Below are 22,114 nucleotides of genomic sequence, written 5' to 3'. Positions count from 1 at the left end.
GTCTCGCTCGGACCAGCTTCGAACGGATTTTGAATTTTGGCGCAAGTTACAACTCAAAGTCCACATCCTGTCGTCTGCCTGATCTCTCTTCTCGACTTGACCAGCTTTGCTGCGCTTCACTACAGGGACGCGCCTGGGCCATGCCGGCTCTTCGGGCGGATGCGAGGTTGGCACGACTGAGCGCCTCGAGAGTGGATGGTGCGAGGAGCACGCGGGCTTCTGCGAGGGCGACAAGGGCTGATGCTTCGTCAAGACGACGCGCTGATGGAGCAGGGCCGAGCAGTAGCTCGAGGGCGCTCACGATTGACTCGGACGACTCAGACAAGGAGGTCGGAAGCGAAAGCTCCAAGCCAGTCGTACAAAGCGATGAGGAGGAAGACGAGCTAGAAGACGACGAGGAGGACGCGGCCGCTGCTGCTGCGCGTCGAAGGTGGGCGCAGGCGACGCCGACTCCATCCTCGAGCCGGCCAACGCGCTCTCGTCGTCAGCACCAGTCAGACTCCAAATCAAAGACAATGTCGAGGAGCAATGGCAAGGCAAAGTCGAGTCATAAGGCAGGAAGGCAGGCGCCTGTGAAGCTCGTCATAGATCTGACGACCGCGAGCGATGAGGGGCCGAAGAAGAGGAAGAGAGGAGGAAAGCGACGCAATGCGATAGCCTCGAGCGACGTTGAGAGCGCTTCGACAGATGATCAACGGATGAAACGGAAAAGAGCTCGACGCAAGACCAGAAGGGAGGAGGATGAGATCCGGAATAGAAGCGGGAGAACGGCTGCGCGCCAGGCAAAGGGCAAGCTCAAGGTAGCACCTGCGCTGCGTTTTCTCGCCGACGATGAGGAGGACAGTGACTTTGAGGAGGAGTCAAGTCCATCGACGAGTGAACGATCTAGTGGGACATGGAGCAGAGACAGAGGAGCGCTTCGAGACTTTGTCATTTCAGACGGCGACGGCGGAAGCGAAGATGACGAGACTGAGGAGACAAGCTTGACACCACCAAGGCTGACCAGGTCCATGCGACGGAGTGGCAAGGCTGCCTCGTCCGCTCTCAAGACCAGAAGTGGCAGAAACAAGTGCAGAGGGTCACCAGCGAAAACCAGATCAGGTCGAGGCCCAGGCCCGCCGCGGAAAAGGACCCCCCATCATCGCTTAGCTACAAGCTCGGAGTCAGATACATCAGAAGATGTGTCTCCTACGAGCGAATCGGATGAAGGACCACGACGTCCACGAAAGCGAGCGATCGGGCGCAAAGCCAAAGCCACTGACGGTGCAAATTCGATCGGCAGGCCCCGAAAGCTGCCGCATCTATTCATGGACCTGTCCGCGCTCGACAAGGATGATCGCGACAAATTTGTGCCAATGCTCGGCATTCCTGACGTCCCTAAAGAAAGAATCAGCGAGTTCCTTGCCCGACGAACACACCGAACTAGCGCCAAATATGGATTTGAGAGCGACCAAGAGGACGGAGAGAAATCAGAGGATACTGTGCCTCATTCGGGAGGGGAGCAGGGAGGACGACGGCGAAGAAGGCTTCGTGGATCCAGCATCCTTTCGGGAGGAGAAGAGCTCACTTCCGATGACGAGCGTGCCGATGCTGTCGAGCCAAAGGACAAGCACTGGGATTCGTGAGTAGCTGCTTGACGCATACCGACCCGTAGCCATCCTGACTTTTGCAATAGCTGCGCTTGCGGACGCAAACCTTCACACCTCATCCTGCGCAAGCTCCTTCGCCGAAGAGAAGCACTTTCACAGCGCGATCGCCGTTCCCGTCGACGCTATGCTGACGATTTGTCACCTTTCGAAAAGAACGAGGAGAAGATCCTGGAAATGGAGGATGCTGGCGGCTGGCTTGAGTGCTCCTCCTGCTCTGCCAGTCTGCACTGGGCCTGCCTTGCGCCCTCGCGACAGAGACGCATTCTCGCAAATATCAATATTGAGGAACAGGCACGTTGTCGAGCGTTAAACAAGGAGGAAGAGTATCAACAAGTAGAAGGTTTCGAAGCTACCGAGATGCTCACCACTATCGAGTGCGACAACTGCTTCCATCCTTGGGGCTGGCGCTGCATCATCTGCAACTCCGATCGCGACGCGAATCCGCAGAACCAGGTGGGCCTGCTGTTCCGGTGCAAGCGCTGCTTGCGCGCCTGCCACTATGAGTGCCTTCAGCAAGTTGAGGGCGACGATACGCTCAACGAAGCCGCTGTGGCTCGTCAGACGAACGAATGGAAGTGCTTGGACTGCGAAAGCTGGAGTGACGTCGAGCAAATCATTGCATGGCGGCCTTGTGAGACACCAAACGTCGCCCCGGAGCCAGCGACGGTGCCCGGCCAGCCCACCCCCATCTATACGGCCTCCAACGATCTTCCTCGCGAGTACCTCGTCAAATTCAAACATCAGTCCTACCGCGAGACGCAGTGGGTGCCACACCGGTGGCTCAAGATTGTGAGCGCCTCGCTCCTTTCACGCTTTCTCAGGTACGGCAGTGGCGTGGAGCTCGAAGGCGGCCACTCCTCGTCGAGTCAGAGCGCCTTGACAGGACCACCCCGGAAGCGCATCAACTTCGTCACGGACGACATGGGTGAAGTCGAGGCTGGACCCCCTGCTCCCGCGCCCGATGCTCAGGAACGTATCCCTTCATCCTGGAAGACGCCGGAGAGGATTCTTGACGTCTTCTTCCGCGCCTCCTCTGTCGAAGGTCTATCAGATTCGGCGCCACGGCCACAGAAGCGGAGGATTTACCACACTCATCAGCAGCAGATTGCCGACGAGCTCAAGTCCAACACCAACCTTGTCCACATAGACGATGTCGATGAGGATCTCTTGTCTCCAGACGACGCTGAGGAGAGGATCGATTGGGTGGCTAAATGCCTGATCAAGTGGCAGGACGTCGACTATCAGAAGAGCACTTGGGAGAATGTACCGGACGGCGATGATCCCGACTTCTTGGTTTCATTCCGCACCTTCCTCCAGGGTCGTCAGGTCGATCTGCCTGATTTTGAGCCGAGATCAAAAAGGATTAAATACCAGGAATTATACGAGCAGCCAACGTACGTCGCTGGTGGCGAGCTGCTCGACTTCCAGCTCGAAGGCTTGAACTGGCTCCGCTATGGCTGGATGACGGACCAGCCAAAGATCCTAGCTGATGAGATGGGACTGGGCAAGACTATCCAGATTATCAGCTTTATCGGATCCCTCCATCACGAATTTAACCGTGGCCCTGTCCTCATCGTCGTACCCAATTCGACGCTGCCCAATTGGGTCCGCGAGCTCGAGAAATGGCTGCCATCGCTACGGGTCGTGCCATTCTGGGGCGGCAAGGACTCGCGTGCCGTCGTCGAGCAGTATGAGCTGTTTCATTCAAAGGAGCAAGAGGGCCGCCAGCCTCTCAAGGCCCATGTCGTCATTACTTCGGATTCGACGGCTCGATTGTCACTCGATGTGCTCGACCGTGTGCCCACGTGGGAGGCGCTCATTGTCGACGAGGGGCAGAGCTTGAAGGCGGGCGATGGTGGTCTGCTGTACCAGAAGCTCGCCAGCCTGGACACGGTCTATCGCCTGATCATGACAGGCACGCCCCTCAACAACAACATCGGCGAACTGTTCCACCTGCTCAAGTTCCTCAAACCTGGCGACGAGTGGGATGCTATTGGAAAGCTCCGCCGCAAATACGAGATCCTCACGCCCGAGCTCGTCGACGAACTGCAGCCCAAGCTCAAGCCCTTCTTTCTCCGTCGGCTCAAGCAGCAGGTGGCCAATCTGCCGCCCAAGATTGAGATCTTCGTTCCCGTTTCGCTCAAGCCGGTGCAGAAGCGCATCTACAAAAGCCTCATCGAGAGCAACGTAAAGGACATACAAGCCCTCATCGCGAGCAAAGGAAGCAAGGCTCGCCGGAAGAAGGCCGTGACAAGTCTGAACAATATTCTCATGCAGCTGCGCAAGTGCATTCAGCACCCCTACCTTGTCGCGCCTGATCTCGGGGAGTTCGACCTCGATGATGGCGTTCAAGAGGTGCAAGAGCATGAGCGATTGATCTTGGCTAGTGCCAAGATGACGTTGCTTCGGCAGATGCTTCCGAAGCTCAAGGCGCGCGGGCATCGCGTCTTGATCTTTTCGCAATTCGTGATCCATCTCGAGCTGGTCGAGGCATTTGTCCAGGGAGAGGGCTATAGCTATCTCCGTCTCGATGGCCAAGTCGGCCAGAGGCAACGGCAGAGGGGAATCGACGCCTTTAACGCCCCTGGATCTGACATCTTCCTCTACCTTCTCTCGACTCGCGCTGGCGGTGTCGGCATCAACCTGGCTGCCGCGGACACTGTCATCATGCTCGATCCCGACTTTAATCCGCACGTCGACATGCAGGCCATCTCGCGTGCTCACCGGATTGGCCAGACGAAGCGCGTGCTCGTCTTTCGACTGCTCGCAAAGATGACGGCAGAGCAGCGCATCATTGAAATGGCTCGCAAGAAGCTGGTATTGGACCACCTCATCGTGCAAAATCTCGACAACGAATCATCGTCAAGGGCCGAGGAATTGGAAGATATCCTCAGGTACGGTGCGAAGGCGCTCTTCGATCAAGACGGCACCGAAGAGAACGAGCGGGATATCAAGTACAATGATGAAGAGGTCGAGGCGCTCATCAACCGCGCCGAGACCGAGGAGGTTGACGGAGAGGACGAAGAGAGATCGGACCCGTTGGGCGCGTTGGCCTTGCCTGCGGTGTTTGAGCAGCCGGCGATGACGGAGGACGACAACGCCGAACAGCAAATGGCGGCCGAGGAACGCCTCGACATTGGCGATGCCGACTTCTGGGAGGAGCTTCTGGCAAATAGTGCTAAGCAGAACGAGCATTCGACGAGCGAAATTACCCTGGAGGGCCAAACAGGGCGCGGCAAGAGAGTACGCAGGCCCGTCAAATACTTTCAGGCGTCCATGGGCCCCGACAGAGATGATGACATTACAGTCACGAGGAAACGCAAGAAGAAGGGTCGGCAGCAAGGAGGCGGGAGCGAGAGCGAAGATGCCTCGTTTGATGAGGAGCAGCTCCGTCGCTCGGAATCCCCAGACGATCTTGAGGGACAGGTCGTCAATGACCGCAATGCGCTCGCGGAGGGCAAATTCAAGCGGATCAAGTATCCTCGCCCGCCTGAAACGCCCATCAAAAAAAAGAAATCGCAGAGAACAGAAGAGACAGACGAGGCATTTGCTGTCCTGACCCGGTTGCCCCACTCCATCCTTCGGGATGTCTTGGATGCAACTGGACCGGTTCCAGAGCCTACCGCCCCCGCCGAGCGACCCCAACTGACGAACGCTCACTGCGTCTTCTTCCACAAGGCTCTCAACTACCCCATGAACCTCTTCCCGCACGCTTTCATGCTCGTCGAGTCTCGTCATCTGCCCGCACAAGTTATTGATCTTCCGGACGAGGGTGCCAGGCTTCTGAACAAGCAAGTCGTCGCGTCACACCTCTTCAATGCAGCACGAAGAGCTCTTGCGGCCTGGAAACGGGTCGCGGGCCACTATGCGCAGGACCTCGAGGCGCCATCGCACCACCGACAGCACCTCAACGAGCTTCGCGTGCTCCTCATGACCACCGACTCAGGGCGGCAACTGTCTCACCAAGAAGCTGAGCAATTCTGCGAACATGTCCGGCAGATGGCCGTTCCAGATCTCGATATGCTGGCTGCGGCCGCTGTACGCATTCCCGGCGCTGCGGTGCAGCATCAGGCACTTCAGCGCATCTTTTGGCGGGTCGAAAATGAGTTTTCCAAGCAGAGAGCCCTCCTCTCGCTTCAAATTCCCAAGGTCAGCATGGCAGACAGATTAAGAGCGATTGCTGGAACCAGCACGAGTCCGTTTGCGAGGGGGAACGTCAAGGTCTCATTCACCGACTTCACGGTGCGAAATGAAGTGCGGAAGACGGCGACGCAGATCATCAATGCGAATGAGAAGGGTGTCACGAAGCCAAATGCGAGGAGCTCGGACGGCACGAGTGCAGGGGACTCGTCAGGCAGATATCGAGTTCAGATTGATGAGAATGCCTACAAGAGGAGGAAGCCGGGCAGGCCGCCGGGAAGTGGCAAAGGCGCTAAGTCCACAGAACAAGCTACAAACAAGCGGGCAGAGATGTCGGCGCAGGAGAGGGCTCTTGCGGCGGCGGGTCTGCTTCCGGACGGAAACATTCGAGAGACGCCCGCTCCTGGTCCCTCTACTTCGGCGGTGGCTTCGACGTCGGCAAGCGCAGTCGCTGTGCCGAGACCGAGACCTACACCCGTCAGGCAGTCTGCGCCTGAGTCCAGGGGACCTGTCGCTGTCGTCACAGAATCTGCGCCTGTGCAACCGCAGGCTACTGGCACGACTACGGCGGCCGTGAGACTGGCGGGCCCTTCTGTTGCTAATTCAAATGGCCAAAATAGCGCCAGCACCAATACTCGGCCTCCTTCGACGTCGAACTCAGCTGCGCATAAGCGGGACGAGAAATGCTTCATCTGCGAGAATTCACCGTACCACTACATTTCAAAGTGTCCATTCCTCTTGGACCCGCTTGCCGCACGGGACCGCTTCAACCATCTGCTCGACACCGTCGTGCTCGATCGGACCCGGACAAAAGAGGAAAGGCAGGGCATGCGGAGGCTGCTGATTTTCCTCAAGTATGCGCTGGACAAACGGGAGGAGGGAGGGGGCCTGAGAGAAATGGTGTCGCAGGAAGAGATTGTGTAGACCGTTTCTTTTCTTTACTGGCTACTGCCATGAATGTATTGTACGAGCATACAAATGGTCACTGCACCTTTTGCGTTGGCACTTGGCATGTGTGAAGTAGGGAGGAGGCAAGGAACATGAAGCTACGTGGGCGTAAGCGCTCTAATTCGCGCGACATTGGCGCAAGGCGGTAAATTAAGGTCGGCATGCTGCATTCACCCACATGTCACTGACACCGACGTAGAGTACTTGGTGGAAAGGACGCAGAGGATAGACCAAATTCAAGAGAGGCGCGAGATATATCATAAAATGTATTGGTGAAAAGGAAAGTAACGATCCACAAGGACCCAAAGGGCCACCAGCCTCATGGATCGTTGGCGCTGCATTATCTGGAGGCAAGACAAGACTGCAAGCTATATGAAGTCAAGGGAGCAGACGTAGAAAAAGAGATATGAGAGGTCGATTTAAAACATCTTTAAAGGAAGTGGAGATGACTAGCCAGTCGTAGAGGAGGAGGTTGACGACGACGAGAAAGAATTGGAATGGCTTCTCGCGGCTGCGGTGGAAGGCGCGAAGTCCGACCGTCCGTTTCCGTGCCATTCGCTCTGCCCTTGCCGAGAGCGTGGAGCAGCAAGAGGCAAAGGGCTGGATCCAAGTGTGCTGAACGTCATCTGGCGACCGTGCATGTGCCCGTTCGACGTCGTGAAGGAAGCAGGAAAATGCTGCTGCTCCCCTTCGCCCATCATCTCGTAGTCGTTGTCGGTTGACGACCCTCTGGATCGAATGGACAATGTGGGAGACTGACCACCTGCCGTCAGCGAGTGCTGCTGTCGAGTGGGGGTTGGCGAAGCCGAAGTTGCTGAAGAACGAGGGAGCGGGGCTGTGGGGCGAATATTGCTGCGACTGAAAGTCGGTGATGGGACGCTGCTGTCAAAGCTCGACGAGAAAGAGGAGCTGCAGTCCGAAATGAGCGAGGGCATGCTATCGAACGAAGCGCCGCTCCAGTCCGATGAGGCGTGAGATATGCCGGAAAACTTGCGAGACTGCGGTGTGACCACATTGGAATTCGTGTAGAGCAGGCTCGGTGAGGAAGTACGAATGGGAGCGTCCACCTTGTTTTCGGTGACATTCTGCCTTACTGTTGATGGCTTTCCGGTTGTCTTGACTGGTCGCCTTCTCGCTGCTGTCGAGTACGGAGCGACAGATCTGGATGAACGCCTAAGACGTCGAGCTCCACGCCCCAGCTCGGCCGGCTTTTGCTCTTGTACCTTCTTCTGCTCCTCACGAAGCCTTCTTCGCCCCGCTCGCCGTTGCTTCTTCCTCTGCTTCTCCTCAGCAACGACCTTCTTGATCACGTCTTCCACCCACGGTCCGACGCGCTCCTTTGTGCTCTGGCTGACCCAAGCGATGACATGAGCAAACAGCTTGCGGCACTCGCTCGACATCTTGGCAATGTCGCCCTTCGACTTGTTGACGACGCCACCCTTAGCATCTTTCTTGAGAATGTCTTCGAGCGCAGGACACGGCGTCGAGTGATCGTCGGCATTGCTATGCACCTCGTTGTGCTCCCGAATGACCTCGACGATATGTTCCATTCGCCCTCGAAGGTTCAGACCGTACGTCCGGTTGAATTCTTGCCACCGAGATCGACGACGGCCATTTGTGAACCATAGCGCGCATTGATCAGAGGTGATGGGCGTGCCCGAAAGGCCGATGTTGGTGGACTCGCCGAGTGACATGGACAAAGGGGGGCCAAGCTGAAGATTGGTGTGACGGGCGAGTTCCTCCTTTTCTTCGCGAGTTGGATAGGGAAAGGCGATATTGTCGAGCATCCAGCGGCGAAGTACCTTGGCATTGAGGAGCTCAGAGAGGCTGCCCTCGCTTGTTTCGTCTGACTTTAACGGCGTCTCCTTTCGTTTATCGCTTCCTTCGGTATTGGAGCGCAGAATTTGTTTTGTCCTGTTGGAGCAACTTTTGTCGAGATCCAGGACATTGCTTTCGAGTTTGTGGAACGTCTCGGCCACCAATTTGATACGAGAAGTGGTTTCGCCAATGATAGTTGCGACCTCTTCGCTAAGTCTCTCATTAGCAGCAAGACTTTTGGCCGCTTCGCATGCTGCACGGTATCTGAGGTCGAACTCCCGAAGCGAATCTATGTCATTGAGGCTTTCGAGAAAGCTCTCCTCAGCTTCAAGGAAGAATGAGATGAGATCTTTGGCTGTCTGGAGGCGGAATGGCATCATGGTGTGTGGCATAAAGCACATCAAAGGCAGGATTGGAGACAATGGGAAGGATGATGAGGGCCCGACACAGCACGTGGAAAGCGAGAACAAAGGAAGGCGCCCCTCTCGCGAATATTTTCGACTTGCCCGAGCTTTTTCTTATTCTTTATAACCTACTCGGCCTCAGTCTTCGCAGTCGACCTGTACATCATGCCCTTTTCTCTGTGCAACTTTCTCGAAGAGGTCGTTAGGGCAGCTAGTATCTTCGATGACCTCCCCACCTCCTTCCAACCACAGCCCTCTACTTCCTCGAATAGCGGCGCCACCTTCGATCTGCCTCACTGCGACGTCAGGTCGTTCAGAAGCCGGCTTGCTCAACGTAGCATCAGCTCGGATGCTAGTGAGAGACTTCACAATCTATACTACAGAGGCTTGCAGCAGTTTCGAGCCGAATACGTTGAGAAAACCGCTAAATTGCTTCAGGCTCTGCCAAAACAACATGAGCAGAGCAGCGCAGCAAATATAGAGGTCGCTCTGACGAGAGTGTATCTCAACAATGTCGCAAATTTACAGAGAGCAATACTGGTGGAAGTTGACACCGCCATCGCTCGCTTCCACGCCGATGCCGAAGCATCAGCACAAAGCGAGGGCGAGTCGTCGTCGTCGTCGTCCGAGGATGGCTTGAATGTCTCAAGAGGGCTTCCGCCACTGGCAACCAAGATGTTCGAAGCAGTCTACGCACGCACCGACAAGATCACACAGGCCGAAAGGGATCGTTTATCTGAAGCCAGCGGCGTGCCACCGAGATCAGTGACCATTTGGGTGAGTCTTTCCTCTTGTACTTCAATGTGCGAGGACAAAGGGAAAAAAACGCGTTCAAGGACAAAGGGATTTTTGGTTTTCATGCGGGCGTGTAAATGAGCAGCGCTGACGATGAACCTCGTAAAGTTTCAAAATAGGAGAAATCGGCCACGAAGAACGACGAAGGTCAAGACTGAGGCTCAGGCGGAGGACATCAGCCTGCGGGCTACGCCTCTGCTTCCCTCTAGCCCAGTCGCAACGTCACCTCCGCTGGTGGGCCGAAAGCGAAAGGCGGGCCTGTACGACGATGAAGTAGGCGTCAGGATGCCTTCGGACGACCCGCGACAGCGCCGGAGACTCTCCATCTCGACCGACTTGTCTTTATCGCCGCCTCGGCATCACTCCGGCAGCTCGTCTTCGTCGTCGTCGATGACAGCCTCGTCCAATGACAGCCTGTACTCTTGGAGCCAAGAGGCTGCCGAGCGCTTGCGCAACGTCAGCTGGGACACCAACTTCAGCTCTACGTACGACGATCGGACAACAGAAGACGATGTATCAGAACAAAAGAAGGGCGAAGAGAAGGACAAGGGGAAGGGTACCAGCTTGATCGACTCGCCAGTCCTGTCAGAGGTCGAGATGCCGATGCTGTTCGACAGCCGAGGTAATGTTCAGCTCGGCTTTGCCGACTTGCAGCTGGATCTGGGCTACCTCAAAGAACGACTTAGTGGAGCAGCAGGGCCCTCATTCACAATAGCTCAGCCAGGTGGACTCTCTCCCGATGACGCTGAATCAGAACCCGCGATGGGTACGAGCGAAACCTCCCAGCAGTCGTCGGCTTCCTCGTCGAGATTGTCACCTACTAGCCCGCTTCTGATGGCCACGCTCCTTAATCAAGCGACCATCAGCGTCCCAAACGAGCTCAGGCGGGCTAGCGTGAACGGAAAATGGACATTTGATGCAAGCAAAATGCTCGAGGGTGCCGGCGACGAGTGGTTCGTGAAGCTGGACGTTCCAACGCCGTCAACGTCGTCTTCCTCGCCCTCATCGGTGGCTTCGCCGCAGACACCAAGCAGGGATCTATTCAACTTCGATCTTGAAAGTCTGCAGATGCACGACATCGTCCAAGCCAACATCAAGACATACGACTGCACCTACAACGAATCAACGCCGACTCCAACGCCTACGGCGCATCAATTCTGCGATGCGGCAAAGGAGCCTTGCCAGCTCAGTGGGCTCAAGCCGGAGGATGACGACATCTCCATGGAGATCTCCTCTCAATAGTTATACAAATGAGCCTGGTCTCTAACCTTCGGCTACCGGCAGGCGAATCAAATAACAACCAAGCAAGCAGTACCGACGACTTGATATTTCCATCAATCATCTATCAGGATACCCTTTGCCCAAACCTCAATGTCGAGTTCGAGACCGGCACCCATTGTCTTGTCATCACAGCCCTGTAGATAGCACAGGCCGCCCTTCCACTTTCAAATGGAATCTAAGACTGTTGACCCTGCTCCGATTATGACGGATATTTCCCCGCTTCTTCACTATATTACTTCGCATCTCTTTTCTCTGATTTCATGTGACCTGCGCGCTTGGTCCCTCGGTGTATGACGTGGTCTATGACGAGGACCTTGCCTTGCATGTGCCCACGGTTGCTTTTGGGTAGCACTTTCCACAGGAAGCACAACCTCCCCGAGCTGCATGTCGCAAGGAGCATAGAGCTGTAGGCCCATGCGTTGCCAAGGCCTAGCCAACCCTCTATCATAGACCCGGGAATGGGGCTCAAGGCGGCAGGGGCCTTGCGTCCGCTGGGAACATGCTCGAGCCCTCCAGCTATACTGAGAGTAAGTTAAGGTCTGCGAAAGTGAAGCAAAAAGGAAGACCAAGATTGGCCAGCATTCGTACCGTCAAATAATGCAGTGAGGTCAATTGTCAGTAATGGAGCGCAACTAGAACGCGCGCGCTGCACGCGTGTAGATTGTCCGCCCAGCCATCGCGCCAGTGCGAGAGAAAATGTCCAAAAGTGTTGCTCTTTCTTCCTTCGTCTCGTCGATCGTACAGTACAGTGGACTCGCTGACATGCCGCCAAAGCGAGGGAGACGGTCCTCGCCAGTGGCGGGGCGATCGACGCCGACGAAGCGGCCGCGGCCTGAGCTGGCGAACTCAGAAGCTGCGCAAGACGTGTCGGCGCTGTCGGTGTTGGCCCCTTCGACGCTGGGGATGTATTTACCGCGGGCGAAGCGCGAGGTGCTCAGAGTGCTTGCGGGTGGGCTCCCCCCGACGGCCCACCGAGACGGCCGGGAGTGTATAGGGCTGAAGGAGCAGTTCGCGAGTGTCAGGAGCGCATTGGATGGGACTGTCAATGCGGGCGAGGGGAATAGCGTTCTCCTTGTCGGCGCGCGGGGGAGCGGCAAGAGCCTGGTGAGTACCCTTTTTCGCTCAGCCAGGAATGCACAAGCTGACGAAATGATGGTGGTAGGTACTTGAGAGTGCGCTGAGAGGACTGGACGCAAAGAAGGAGCCACACGTCGTCCGGCTCGATGCCGCACTGCAGTACACGGACCGCCTGTCGATGAGGGAGCTTGCGCGGCAGCTGATCAGGCTGGGTGCCTTGAGGTTGCCAAAGACTCAGGAGGAGGAAGCGGCACTAGGGCTGGTCAAGGATGACGACGAGGAGGCTGCTGAGAATGCACAGCGAGAGGCAGAAGAGGGACCAGAAGACGAGGAGCCAGGGAGAGGGGACGAGGGCGAGGACGGAAAGGAAGACGAGGAGAAGGAAGCGATGGCCGGGGCTGTCTTGGTGAGTCTTGCCTCTGCTTGCCGACGTAAAGAGGGGGGCTGATGGAAACCTTAGTCATCTCTTGCAAACACGACATCCACGATTCTCTCACTCCTTTCCAATGGGGCAAACGACGCCGGGACCGATGCTCGGCCCCTCGTCATCGTCCTCTCATCCTTTGAGCTCTACACGACGCGGCCCCGTCAGGCATTGCTCTATGTCCTGCTCGATGCCGTCCAAGCTGGATCATATGCGCCGGGGCTGGCGGTCGTGGGCTCGACGTCGAGGTTAGGCGTGACCGACCTCCTCGAGAAGCGGGTGCGAAGCCGATTCAGCGGCAGGGTCGTCAACTTCATGCCGCGAATGGACCTCGCTGCCAAGGCAGTCGAACAGGCACTCAGAGCAGGCACGTTGGAAGACGCAGGAGAGGAGGCCAAGAAGTTCAATGAGGCCTGGACGAAGGAGGTGGACAGTGTCAAGGATGCAGAGCTGGATGACTGGGAGGGGCTCGACGAGCTCGTGGAACTCACTTCGATCCGTGATGTCTACAACTCCGCTGTGAGCAGCTTTCTGCTGGTCCTCTTCCGTCTTTGCTCAGAGCTGACACCAACTCCCTCTAGCTCCCAAAGATAGCCAAGCTCTCGCCTTCGAGCCTGTCCCTCGTCAGCCTCCTCTCGACGTCGTTCGACCCGCCTCCAGCGCCCGACCGCATCGTCCTGCGCAGCCTGACCTCGCTCGAGTTTGCCCTGCTCGTCTCTGCGCGCCACCTCCAGATCAAGGGCCGTGAGACGACGTTCAACTTCGAGATGCTACTCTGGCAGCTCAAGTCCTTTGTCGCGCGCCTCGACCGCGACCGACAAGGCTTGCTTGCCTCGGCGACGCCGGGACAGGCTGCTGCAGCGGCCTCGCCCGAGGGGCTCCAGACGCGCAGAAAGAACTGGGCCACGACGGGCGGCGTCTCGAGCGGCTTTGCAGATCGCACAAGGGCAATGATGGTGCGTCTTCACACTCAAACGCTCATATTCCTGACCCAGCAGCTGACGAAATTCTCACCAATAGGCATTCCGTAATCTCATCAGTCTCGAGCTATTCTTGCCGGAACATACCATCAGCTCGTCTGGTCGTACGACTGCCAAGCGAGCGCCGCTGCCACGGAGCGAGTTCGTCTATGTGCGTCTCGCCATCTTTCCCACCGACATTGTCAACAGCGTCAACGACGACGTCGAGCGGCGCGACACACTAGGCACTTCGCTGGTCCAATGGGCCCGAAGCGCAGGCTGAACACAATAGACAGTCCACATAGATTGTGATTGCAATACTCTCAATCGTAGCTTTTTTGGGGGGATGATGATGGGAGGAGGAGGTAGGGATGACATGAGCATGTGGAAAAAAGAAAAGAGATCAGACAATGACCTCCTCGGTCTCTTCGAGAATCGTCTCTTGCCACTCCTCGATTGTCTCTGTGGCCTCCTGCTCAATGGTGCTTGGCAGCGCGAGGTGCTCCTCGGCCTGCGCCCGGTCGAGGCCGAGATCCTGCCGCGTCTCCTCGAGCTCGGCCTTGACATGCGAGCGCCAGGCGCGCCACTCCTCGAGGGCGCGCTGGTAAATTTCGCGGTTCTTGAGCGCCAGGTTGCTCTCCTCGGCCAGGTCCTCGTCCTCGAACTGCCGTCCGAGCTCGCGGAGGTTGCGCCTGACGCGCTTCTGCTCCTCCTTGGTCAGCAGCGACCTCGGGCGGGGCCGCCAGAGGAGCTGCTTGAAGCGGTCGAGGACCTGCTTCTGGAGCTCCTGGCCCCTAAAGTCCCACACCGCGTACCCATTCTCGAGCTGGTGTCGCCACATGCTCGCGCTCGTCGCCACATACCGTCCAGAGGGGTCCCACTCGAGGTCCGTGATGCCGTAGTGCTCGGCCGAGCCAATCAGCTTGACATCCTCAGCCGGGTCCTCGCTGATGCCGCCCTGGCGAATCTCGTGGTTGAAGTCAACGTCGTACCACTCCAGGTCAAACTTCTGGCTCGAGCCGAGCGTGGCGACGACGACGTGCCTGCCGCGCGGGGACCAGTAGATGGTGTTGCACGTCTTGTTGTCGAGCATCTTCATGAGCCTAAAGTCGCCCTTCTTTGGGTCCAGGTGGAAGAAGTTGAGCTGCGTCTTGATCGTGATACCCGGTGCCTGGGTGCCGAGGTTGGCATCGTTGGAGGAAATGACGATAAAGTGGTTGCCTGTCGGCTCCCACGCAAAGGCCGTGACCGGGTCTTTGAGCTCGACGACCTCAACAGGGTAGTCCTTTTCCCTCATGCGGAAGAGCTCAAAGTTGCAGAACAGCGACTTCTTTGTCTTGGTGTGCCGGTCGACCTTGACACAGAGATAGTCGCCCTGGGGGTGCCAGTGCAGCTTGCAGTCCGAGACGTTGAAGAGGTTCTTGGAGCGGACAATGTCGCGCGAAGGGATCGACATGACCGAAGCACGCGCCGGCTGGTTGATCACTTCGGGCACCCAGAAGCACAAAAGATTGTCCCGGGGCTTCTTTGCACCCTTTGGTGGGTTGCTGCCATCGCCCCAGGCCTCGATCGCATCACGGTCCTTGTCGCCGAGCGGGCACCACTCAAAGTCGGCCACGCCCTCAATCTTGATGCTCTTCTTGTCGAGCAGGCCCATCGACGGCAGCTCGTACACGCTGATCTGCTGGCCAACCTGCACACGAGCCACGTACTGGTCGTCACCGCTCCACTTGAGCATGGGCCAGCTGAAGCCCTTGACGGCACCGGCCTCGTCCTGCACCACAGGGAATGTTCGCAGCAGGTGACCCGTCCGCACCTCCCACACGGCCACGCGGTTGCCTTCGTCATCCGGGCTGAAGAAGTGGGGGCCCAGCGGTGCATTGTCGGGCACGACGATGGGCTCTGGCGACCAGGTGACGAGGTACTTCTCGCTGGGCGAGAAGTCGACGAGGCGGACATTTGGGTGGGAGAAGCGCATGAATCGGTCAAGGGATGGCCCGCCCCAGAGCTGAACACCCTGACGGTGGAGCGTGGCCAGGTACGTGCCGAGTGGGGACCACTGGACGTACGACTCGGTCCACCGCTCTCGGTTGTGCACGACCTCAGGGGCCGACGACCGGTTGTGCCATGCCACCTGGACATCGTCGCCCCGGCACATGACAATCTGGTCTCGTCCTGCGTTGTCCATGAGCCAAGACCGGAGGTGCTCCTTGTCGGCGTAGGGCTCCTCCTCGGGCTCCACGTATTCGTCGTTGAGGTTGGCCAGCTTCTCGACATCAGTGAAACGGTTGACTTGGAATCGATGCCGTTTGTCGAAAGGGTAGCCGTCCATCAACCGGAGTGCCAGGTTTGCGTCCTCGGGCGACGCGAGTTCAATGAACATATACCTACAGATTCGGGTTCAGAGTCAGCGGCAGGATCAGATACTGACGCGAAAGGATGCTCACCCCTTGCTCTGGCCATCCTCGCCATAGGGAATGTGCATGCCCGCGACATCTACGTCGATGCCGGCGTGGCTCTTGAACCGCTTGACGATCGTCTCAAACAGTCTTTGTTGTCTGTCCTGCCCAATGATCGGGACGTTGTCGACGACGATGACGTCGTCGAGGCCCTCGTCAAATCGGACGGCGTATCTTCACTCGCCGGTCAGCTTTGAGTTCTGGAGAAACGAAGAGAAGAAGATGAGAGGAGGGGCACACTCACTTTGCCTCAATGTCGGAAAAGTCAATGTCTTCATCATCGATATGGACCCCGTTGGCCCCGTTTGTAGGTTCTGGCATCGTGTTTGGTGTCGTGTCGGAGGAAGAAGAAACGCGACCAAAAGACGCAGCAGCAGCAGTACCGCCAGGCCTCCCTCTGCCAATTTGCCCTTTCTTTTCTTTTTTTTCCTCTCCCTTTCTCACTATAGCCCGCCGTAGGATCTCCATGAAAATTACGTAAGCCAATTTTGCTCGAGCTGAAATTTTGGAAGAGGGCCCAGCTCTAAGTCTGCTCTTCACCGAGATACCCTTGCCCTTGTCGCTGTTGGAGTCATGGGTAAGAAGCAGGAGAAGGTGAGTGTGGTAATGCAGCTTGGAGCATCGAGACAGTCACTGAGACGATTGCTGCACAGAAAACGGCCAAGGGTCGTCTGGACAAGTTCTACCACTTGGCCAAGCAGCAGGGCTTTCGATCCCGTGCTGCATTCAAGCTGGTCCAGCTCAACAAGAAGTATGCGTTCCTCGAAAAGTCCCGATGCTGCATCGATCTCTGTGCTGCGCCTGGTGGTTGGCTCCAGGTGGCGAGCAAACAGATGCCTCCGGGGAGTCTGATTGTCGGTGAGTCGAAGCTCAATGTAAGCGAGCAGGGCAGTGCTGACTGGATGGCTATTCAGGTGTCGATCTCGTGCCAATCAAGCCTATCCCGCGTTGCATCACCTTCGCTGAGGATATCAACTCATACAAGTGCCGTGACCAGCTGCGCACGGAGCTCAAGGACTGGAAGGCTGACGTAGTTCTGCACGACGGTGCGCCCAACGTCGGTACCGCGTGGGTGCAGGACGCCTACGCGCAGTCCGAGCTCGTACTGCAATCGCTCAAGCTCGCCGTCGAGTTCCTTGCACCTGGCGGAAATTTTGTGACAAAGGTGTTCCGAAGTAAAGACTACAACAATCTCATCTGGGTCTTCAATCAACTCTTCCGGAGAGTCGAGGCGACCAAGCCGCCATCGTCGCGAAACGTCTCTGCAGAAATCTTCGTCGTCTGCCAGGAGTTCAAGGCGCCCAAGCGCATCGATCCCAAGTTTTTGGACCCCCGCTATGTCTTCAAGGATCTCGATCCGACAGCCGCGAACAAGTCGACTGACGACAAGACGCAGAAGCCCGTGTATGCCGCCAATGCCGTCGCCAACGTCTTTGAGCCCGAAAAGAAGCGGAGGAAGCGCGAGGGTTACGCCGAGGGCGAGATGCTGCTGTACAAGGCCATCAGCGCCAAGGACTTCATCGAGGGCGACAACCCCGTCGAGATGCTGGGCACATTCAACGAGATCCGCTTCCGTGATCAGGAGGACAAACGGTTCCTCGAGCACGAGCTGACGGATGAGAACCTCAAGGCGTGCTGCGCCGATCTCAAGGTACTGGGAAAGAAGGACTTCCGGAACCTGATCAAGTGGCGAAAGACGCTGCGTGAGGAAATGGGCCTGGAGCTGTCTGCCAAGGACCAGCATCCGTCCGACGACCGCGATGGAGAGGAGGTGGCCGAGGTGCAGGAGATGGACGAGGACGAGATGATCGACTCGGAGCTGGCGCGCCTCAAGGAGGAGAAGGACCGGCGGGCGAGAAAGGAGCGGAGGAGGAAGAATGAGGCAACGGCGAGAAAGGTGCAGAAGATGCAGCTGTCGATGACGACGCCCATGGATATTGGCATGGAGATTGAGGATGAGGCGTTGCACGGCGGCGACGACTTCTTCGACCTGAAGCACGGGGGTGCCAAGGGCGAGGTCGCGCGAGGCGAAGAGCCAGAGTACGAGGACAGCGATGATGAGAGTAAGAAGGCAGGCGAGGGGGAGGAAGATGACGATGGCGAGGACGAGAAGGAGCGCAGATTGCGGGAGCTCGAGGGCGAGATGGACGGCATGTACGAGGAGTACCGGCAGCGCAAGGCCGAAGAGGATGCCAAGTTCCGCATCAAGGAGGCGAGAAGAAAGGACGAGAACAGGGACGAATGGTACGGCTTTGAGAAGAAGGGCGACGATATGAGCGAGAGTGAAGGCAGCGAGAGCGAGGGTGGATATGACATCGTGCAGAAGAGAAAGGAGGCAGAAGAGACATACGATACGGACGATGAAGAGGACGAGGAGGATGAGCGTGCCGAGGCTGCCGAGCGGGGTCTGGTCAGAGGGACCAAGAGAAAGGCACAGAGGGAGCTGGATGAGGACGAGGAGGAAGAAGTCGAGCAAGACGAGAACCTTGTCAACGATCTCGAGAGCAAGGATGACAAGCAGGCGCGGCAGAGCAGGGAAGCAGCCATTTGGTTCGACAACCCGCTCTTCAAGGGTCTCGAGGGGCTTGAGGCAAACGATGATGACGACGATGAAGACAGTGACGAGGAGGAGGAGGATGAGGAAGATGAAGACGACGACGATGATGATGATGATGACGAGGAAGAAGAGGAGGAAAGCGATGTCTCAACGACGATCTCCGCCGAAGCCTCGGACAACTCGGACGATGACGGCGCACCCTGGCGCTTCGAGGACGACGACGAAGACGTGGCCAAGCAGCGCCAGATCCAGGAGAAGGGCCTCACGACGGCCGAGGCCATCACGCTGGCATCGTCGCTGGTGAACCGCGAAAAGACCAAGGAGGACCTGATCGACATGGGTTTCACCAAGTCGAACTTTTCCTACGATAAGGAGGGTCTGCCCAAATGGTTCCTCGACGACGAGAGCCAGTTCTACAAGGCCAATGTACCCATCACAAAGGAGGCCGTCGCAGCGCTGCGCGCCAAGATGCGCGCCTTGGATGCACGACCGATCAAGAAGGTGGCCGAGGCCAAGGCGCGGAAGAAGTACAAGGCGGCGCAGCGGCTGGAAAAGGCGCGCAAGAAGGCAGAGGGCGTCAGCGAGAATGTCGACATCTCGGAGCGGGAAAAGGCCAAGGACATTGATCGGCTGCTCCGGCGCGCGGGCAAGGCACCCAAGAAGCGCGAGGTCCAGGTCGTCGTGGCCAAGGGCAAGAACCGCGGGCTCAAGGGCCGGCCAAAGGGCACCAAGGGCCGCTACCGCATGGTCGATCCCCGCCAGAAGAAGGAGCTGCGGGCGATGAAGAGAAAGGACAAGCGCGAGGGAAAGAAGACGACGTCGTCGACGAGCAAGCAGCGTAGGGTCCCCAATGGCTACGGCGGCCGGTAGCAACAGTCTGTTAGAGCATGCAGTGTAGATAATGAGAGCGATAACAAGCACAATTTCCGTATCATTTCCTCGCTTCGAGAACCAAAGAGAAAAGCTTTTCGTACAGAATCAACAGAGAAGGAGGAGGATAAAAAGAAAAGGAGAGCAGAAGAGCATCTAAGCCGGGTCGAGGGGAGGAGGAAGGGAAAGAAGATAAGGAGAGGGAAGATTGGATATGAAGACAGTAGAAGAAAAGTAAGGGTCGTTTCATATGTCCTTCGGATATTTTTCTACAGCCATATTTCGGTCTGTTCCACCTCTCTCTTTCGAGATCTTGTCCAGATAGAGGATAAGCAGAAAGCTCTCAGTCCTCGCGGTCCCTCTTTGAGCCGGCTTCGTGCGCAGCAGCAGACGAGGAAGACGCCTCGGCGTTGGTGCCCACGCCGCGGGGGCGGACACCAGTATCTCTCTGGCGGCTGAGGATGGGGCTGAGATGTGTCTTGTTGTGAGGGCTCTGCTGCTGCTGCTGGTGGGCCGCGGCGGCGGCAGCGGCGGCCTGGATCTGGACCTGCATCTGGTGGAGCGCATTGATGGCCTGCTGCTGCTGCTGCACATTGGAGCCAGCAGAGGGCGACTGGGGCGACGAGGCGGAGCCGCTCGCATCAGCATTGGCAGGTCGGACCTGGATGAGGCCCTTGAGCCACGTGTTTTCGTTTCGGAGCTTCTCCATCTCCCGCTGCAGGCTGTCGACCTTGTCGGTGAGCTCCTTGGTGTGGGCCTCGAGGGCAGCCTCGCGCTGCTTCTTCTTGACCCGAAAGCGCGCCGAGGCGGCCGTGTTTCTCCGGCGCTTGTCCTCCTCGATTGCGACGCGGTTCGCCTCCGCGTCGGCCTCAGGATTGCCCGTGTCGATGAGCTGGAGCGGGGGAATCTCGTCGCGGAGGGCGGCCTTCTCTGCAAGGATAGCTGCGCGCTCGCTCTTGGTCTTGGAGGACGACGAGTCGCTCATCGAGTTGCGCTTGTCCCCGTCGCTCGACGAGGGCGAATCGTGACGGTCGTGGTTGTCGCGCGCGGCCGCCTTGCCCAGCGATGGCTTCTTGCGGTTGGCCGACTGGGCCTTGCTGTTGGCCAACTCGCGCTCGTTGACCTCGTCGTCATCGTCGTGGCCATGACCGTGATGACCGGGAGCAGCAGAGCCGGGAAGCGAGTTCAATGCGGTGCTGAACGTGGGCGAAGTCAGCTGCGGGTTGAACGAGGGCCAGAACTGGGGAGACTGGCCCGCTGCGAATGGCTGCTGCTGCTGCTGCTGCTCTTGCTGCTGGGGCAGGGCTTGCTGGGCCTGGAGAATACCCTGAATGCTGTTGAGGTTGAGGCCCGGGCTCAAGCCACTAAGACCAGCCAGCGCCAGTGGGTTGGAGGAGAGGAGCTGCTGGAGGGCGAGGATGGACGTCAGATCGAGCTGGGGAGCTTGCTGCTGGCCAGAGAAAGCAGCGCCAGGAGCGAATGGCTGGTGGCTGAATGCAGGCATACCCTGCGGCAGCGGCTGCTGCTGGTGCAGATGCTGCTGGTCGTTGCCCCGGTCGGCAGCCGTGCCGCGGTCCGAGGACGGAGGTGCACCGCCTGCCGAGGGCATGGCGGCGTTGTTGGCGTAGCCAGGGCGGCGGCCCTCGTCTGCGCGAGAGGTGGGTGGGGCAAAGTAGTGCTGCTGCTGCTGCAGGGCGGCCTGCTCCTTGTGGCGCTGATGCGTAGGCTCGTTTGCGTCGAGCGGCGACGAGGGGTCCCGCTGCCGGGCTTTGCCGTTGCCCGCCGCGCCGAGAAACTCGTCGTCGTTGTGGTTGTTGTTGTTCCTCGGCCGCTTGCCGGCCCGCTTTTCCTCCTCGTCCTTCTTGGCAGCTGCCTCCTCCTTTTCCTTGTCTTCGTCGCCGAGCAGGGCGTGGCCCGTGGGGCCGTCGAAGCTAAAGTTTGCGTTGGTCCAGAGGGCCAGCTGGTCGGCAAAGCCGGCACCGTCGAGGACGTCGCTGGGATCTCCGTGCTCGGCGCCCGTTGCGCCCGCAAAGGGATCCAGTCGGAGATTGGCCGGGGTCGAGGCAGCCGTCGTGGCGGCAGTGCCGGGACCGTTGGTGCTCGGGTTGGTGTGGTGGTTGTGAGACGAAGACCCACTCTGGTGGTTGCTGTCCTGCGGCGGCGTTGGAAATTGGTTGAGTCCAAAGAGGAACGAACTTGGGTCGTCAAAGGATGACATGGTTGTATCCTAATCGTCCCTCGCCCCCCTTATTCTCGTCCCCTCGCAAAAGGTTGATGGATGCAGAGAAGAATGTGTGCGTGTGTGTGTGTGTGAAGAGAGCAGGTAGAAATTCGGGCGTCCTCCTCCCTTGTCAAAGGATTGATTTGCCCGGCTTGCGACTAGCTCTGTTTTTTTCTTCCTTCTCGCTCTTCTTCGCTATGGGATCTGCTGCGCCCGCCCTAGCCACGAGTCACGACCGACGACGCCCTCCCGGCCCTCTTTCCTCTATGCTTAAAAAATTCTTGATTTCAAACGTCCACACGACCGGCCAGTCTCCGTGTTCCTCTCCCCTTGTATTCCGCCTCTATTTGGTGTCGGGCGAGTGACGAAAGTGAAACAGGGAAAAAGGGCGATGGCGACGAAGGAGTAGCGATGAGGAGATTCGCGAGGTGGATGATGTGACGAGGAGCAACGTTCTGCATAGCCCATCTCACCCTGGAGTAAAACGTGCCGGCCTAACCCTCCCCTCGGGC

At 57.9% G+C, this 22,114-nt stretch overlaps 7 protein-coding genes across 7 annotated transcripts; 4 read left to right on the top strand and 3 right to left on the bottom strand.

Annotated features, from left to right (window-relative positions):
- Positions 1-58: 58 nt before the first annotated feature.
- Positions 59-6,773, top strand: FA10DRAFT_244609 (hypothetical protein). Its single transcript, XM_025519350.1, has 2 exons — positions 59-1,621; positions 1,676-6,773. The coding sequence occupies exons 1-2, from the start codon at positions 141-143 to the stop codon at positions 6,711-6,713; spliced, it is 6,519 nt and encodes a 2,172-aa protein (XP_025374908.1). The 5' UTR covers positions 59-140; the 3' UTR covers positions 6,714-6,773.
- Positions 6,774-8,272: 1,499 nt separating this feature from the next.
- On the bottom strand, positions 8,273-8,746 carry FA10DRAFT_219016 (hypothetical protein; the record flags this gene model as incomplete). The annotated part of the gene is made up of 1 exon (XM_025518527.1): positions 8,273-8,746. A coding segment is annotated over one exon (474 nt), but the record flags the coding sequence as incomplete, so codon positions are not given.
- A 368-nt stretch (positions 8,747-9,114) lies between these two features.
- FA10DRAFT_296398 (hypothetical protein) lies at positions 9,115-11,229 on the top strand. Its single transcript, XM_025524498.1, has 2 exons — positions 9,115-9,736; positions 9,863-11,229. The coding sequence occupies exons 1-2, from the start codon at positions 9,125-9,127 to the stop codon at positions 10,994-10,996; spliced, it is 1,746 nt and encodes a 581-aa protein (XP_025374906.1). The 5' UTR covers positions 9,115-9,124; the 3' UTR covers positions 10,997-11,229.
- Positions 11,230-11,493: 264 nt separating this feature from the next.
- FA10DRAFT_296394 (hypothetical protein) lies at positions 11,494-13,838 on the top strand (the record flags this gene model as incomplete). The annotated part of the gene is made up of 6 exons (XM_025524497.1): positions 11,494-11,562; positions 11,696-12,139; positions 12,198-12,518; positions 12,573-13,055; positions 13,118-13,492; positions 13,557-13,838. 6 exons carry the CDS (start codon positions 11,494-11,496, stop codon positions 13,776-13,778), a joined length of 1,914 nt encoding a protein of 637 aa, XP_025374905.1. The 3' UTR covers positions 13,779-13,838.
- Positions 13,709-16,319, bottom strand: FA10DRAFT_303813 (translation initiation factor eIF-3b). Its single transcript, XM_025525287.1, has 3 exons — positions 16,199-16,319; positions 15,943-16,128; positions 13,709-15,882 (listed from the first exon to the last, which is right to left on the bottom strand). Exons 1-3 carry the CDS (start codon positions 16,273-16,275, stop codon positions 13,899-13,901), a joined length of 2,247 nt encoding a protein of 748 aa, XP_025374904.1. The 5' UTR covers positions 16,276-16,319; the 3' UTR covers positions 13,709-13,898.
- A 189-nt stretch (positions 16,320-16,508) lies between these two features.
- FA10DRAFT_255268 (FtsJ-domain-containing protein) lies at positions 16,509-19,432 on the top strand. Its single transcript, XM_025519763.1, has 3 exons — positions 16,509-16,548; positions 16,608-16,812; positions 16,869-19,432. Exons 1-3 carry the CDS (start codon positions 16,528-16,530, stop codon positions 19,379-19,381), a joined length of 2,739 nt encoding a protein of 912 aa, XP_025374903.1. The 5' UTR covers positions 16,509-16,527; the 3' UTR covers positions 19,382-19,432.
- On the bottom strand, positions 19,414-22,032 carry FA10DRAFT_269018 (hypothetical protein). The gene has a single exon (XM_025522574.1). It carries the CDS (start codon positions 21,597-21,599, stop codon positions 19,725-19,727), a length of 1,875 nt encoding a protein of 624 aa, XP_025374902.1. The 5' UTR covers positions 21,600-22,032; the 3' UTR covers positions 19,414-19,724.
- Positions 22,033-22,114: the final 82 nt, after the last annotated feature.

Source organism: Acaromyces ingoldii (assembly GCF_003144295.1).
Source record: "Acaromyces ingoldii strain MCA 4198 unplaced genomic scaffold FA10scaffold_6, whole genome shotgun sequence".
In the NCBI taxonomy this organism is placed as follows: Eukaryota; Fungi; Basidiomycota; class Exobasidiomycetes; order Exobasidiales; family Cryptobasidiaceae; genus Acaromyces; species Acaromyces ingoldii.
Note: the sequence above shows the minus strand (reverse complement) of the source record. Positions and strands in the feature narration are given on the sequence as shown.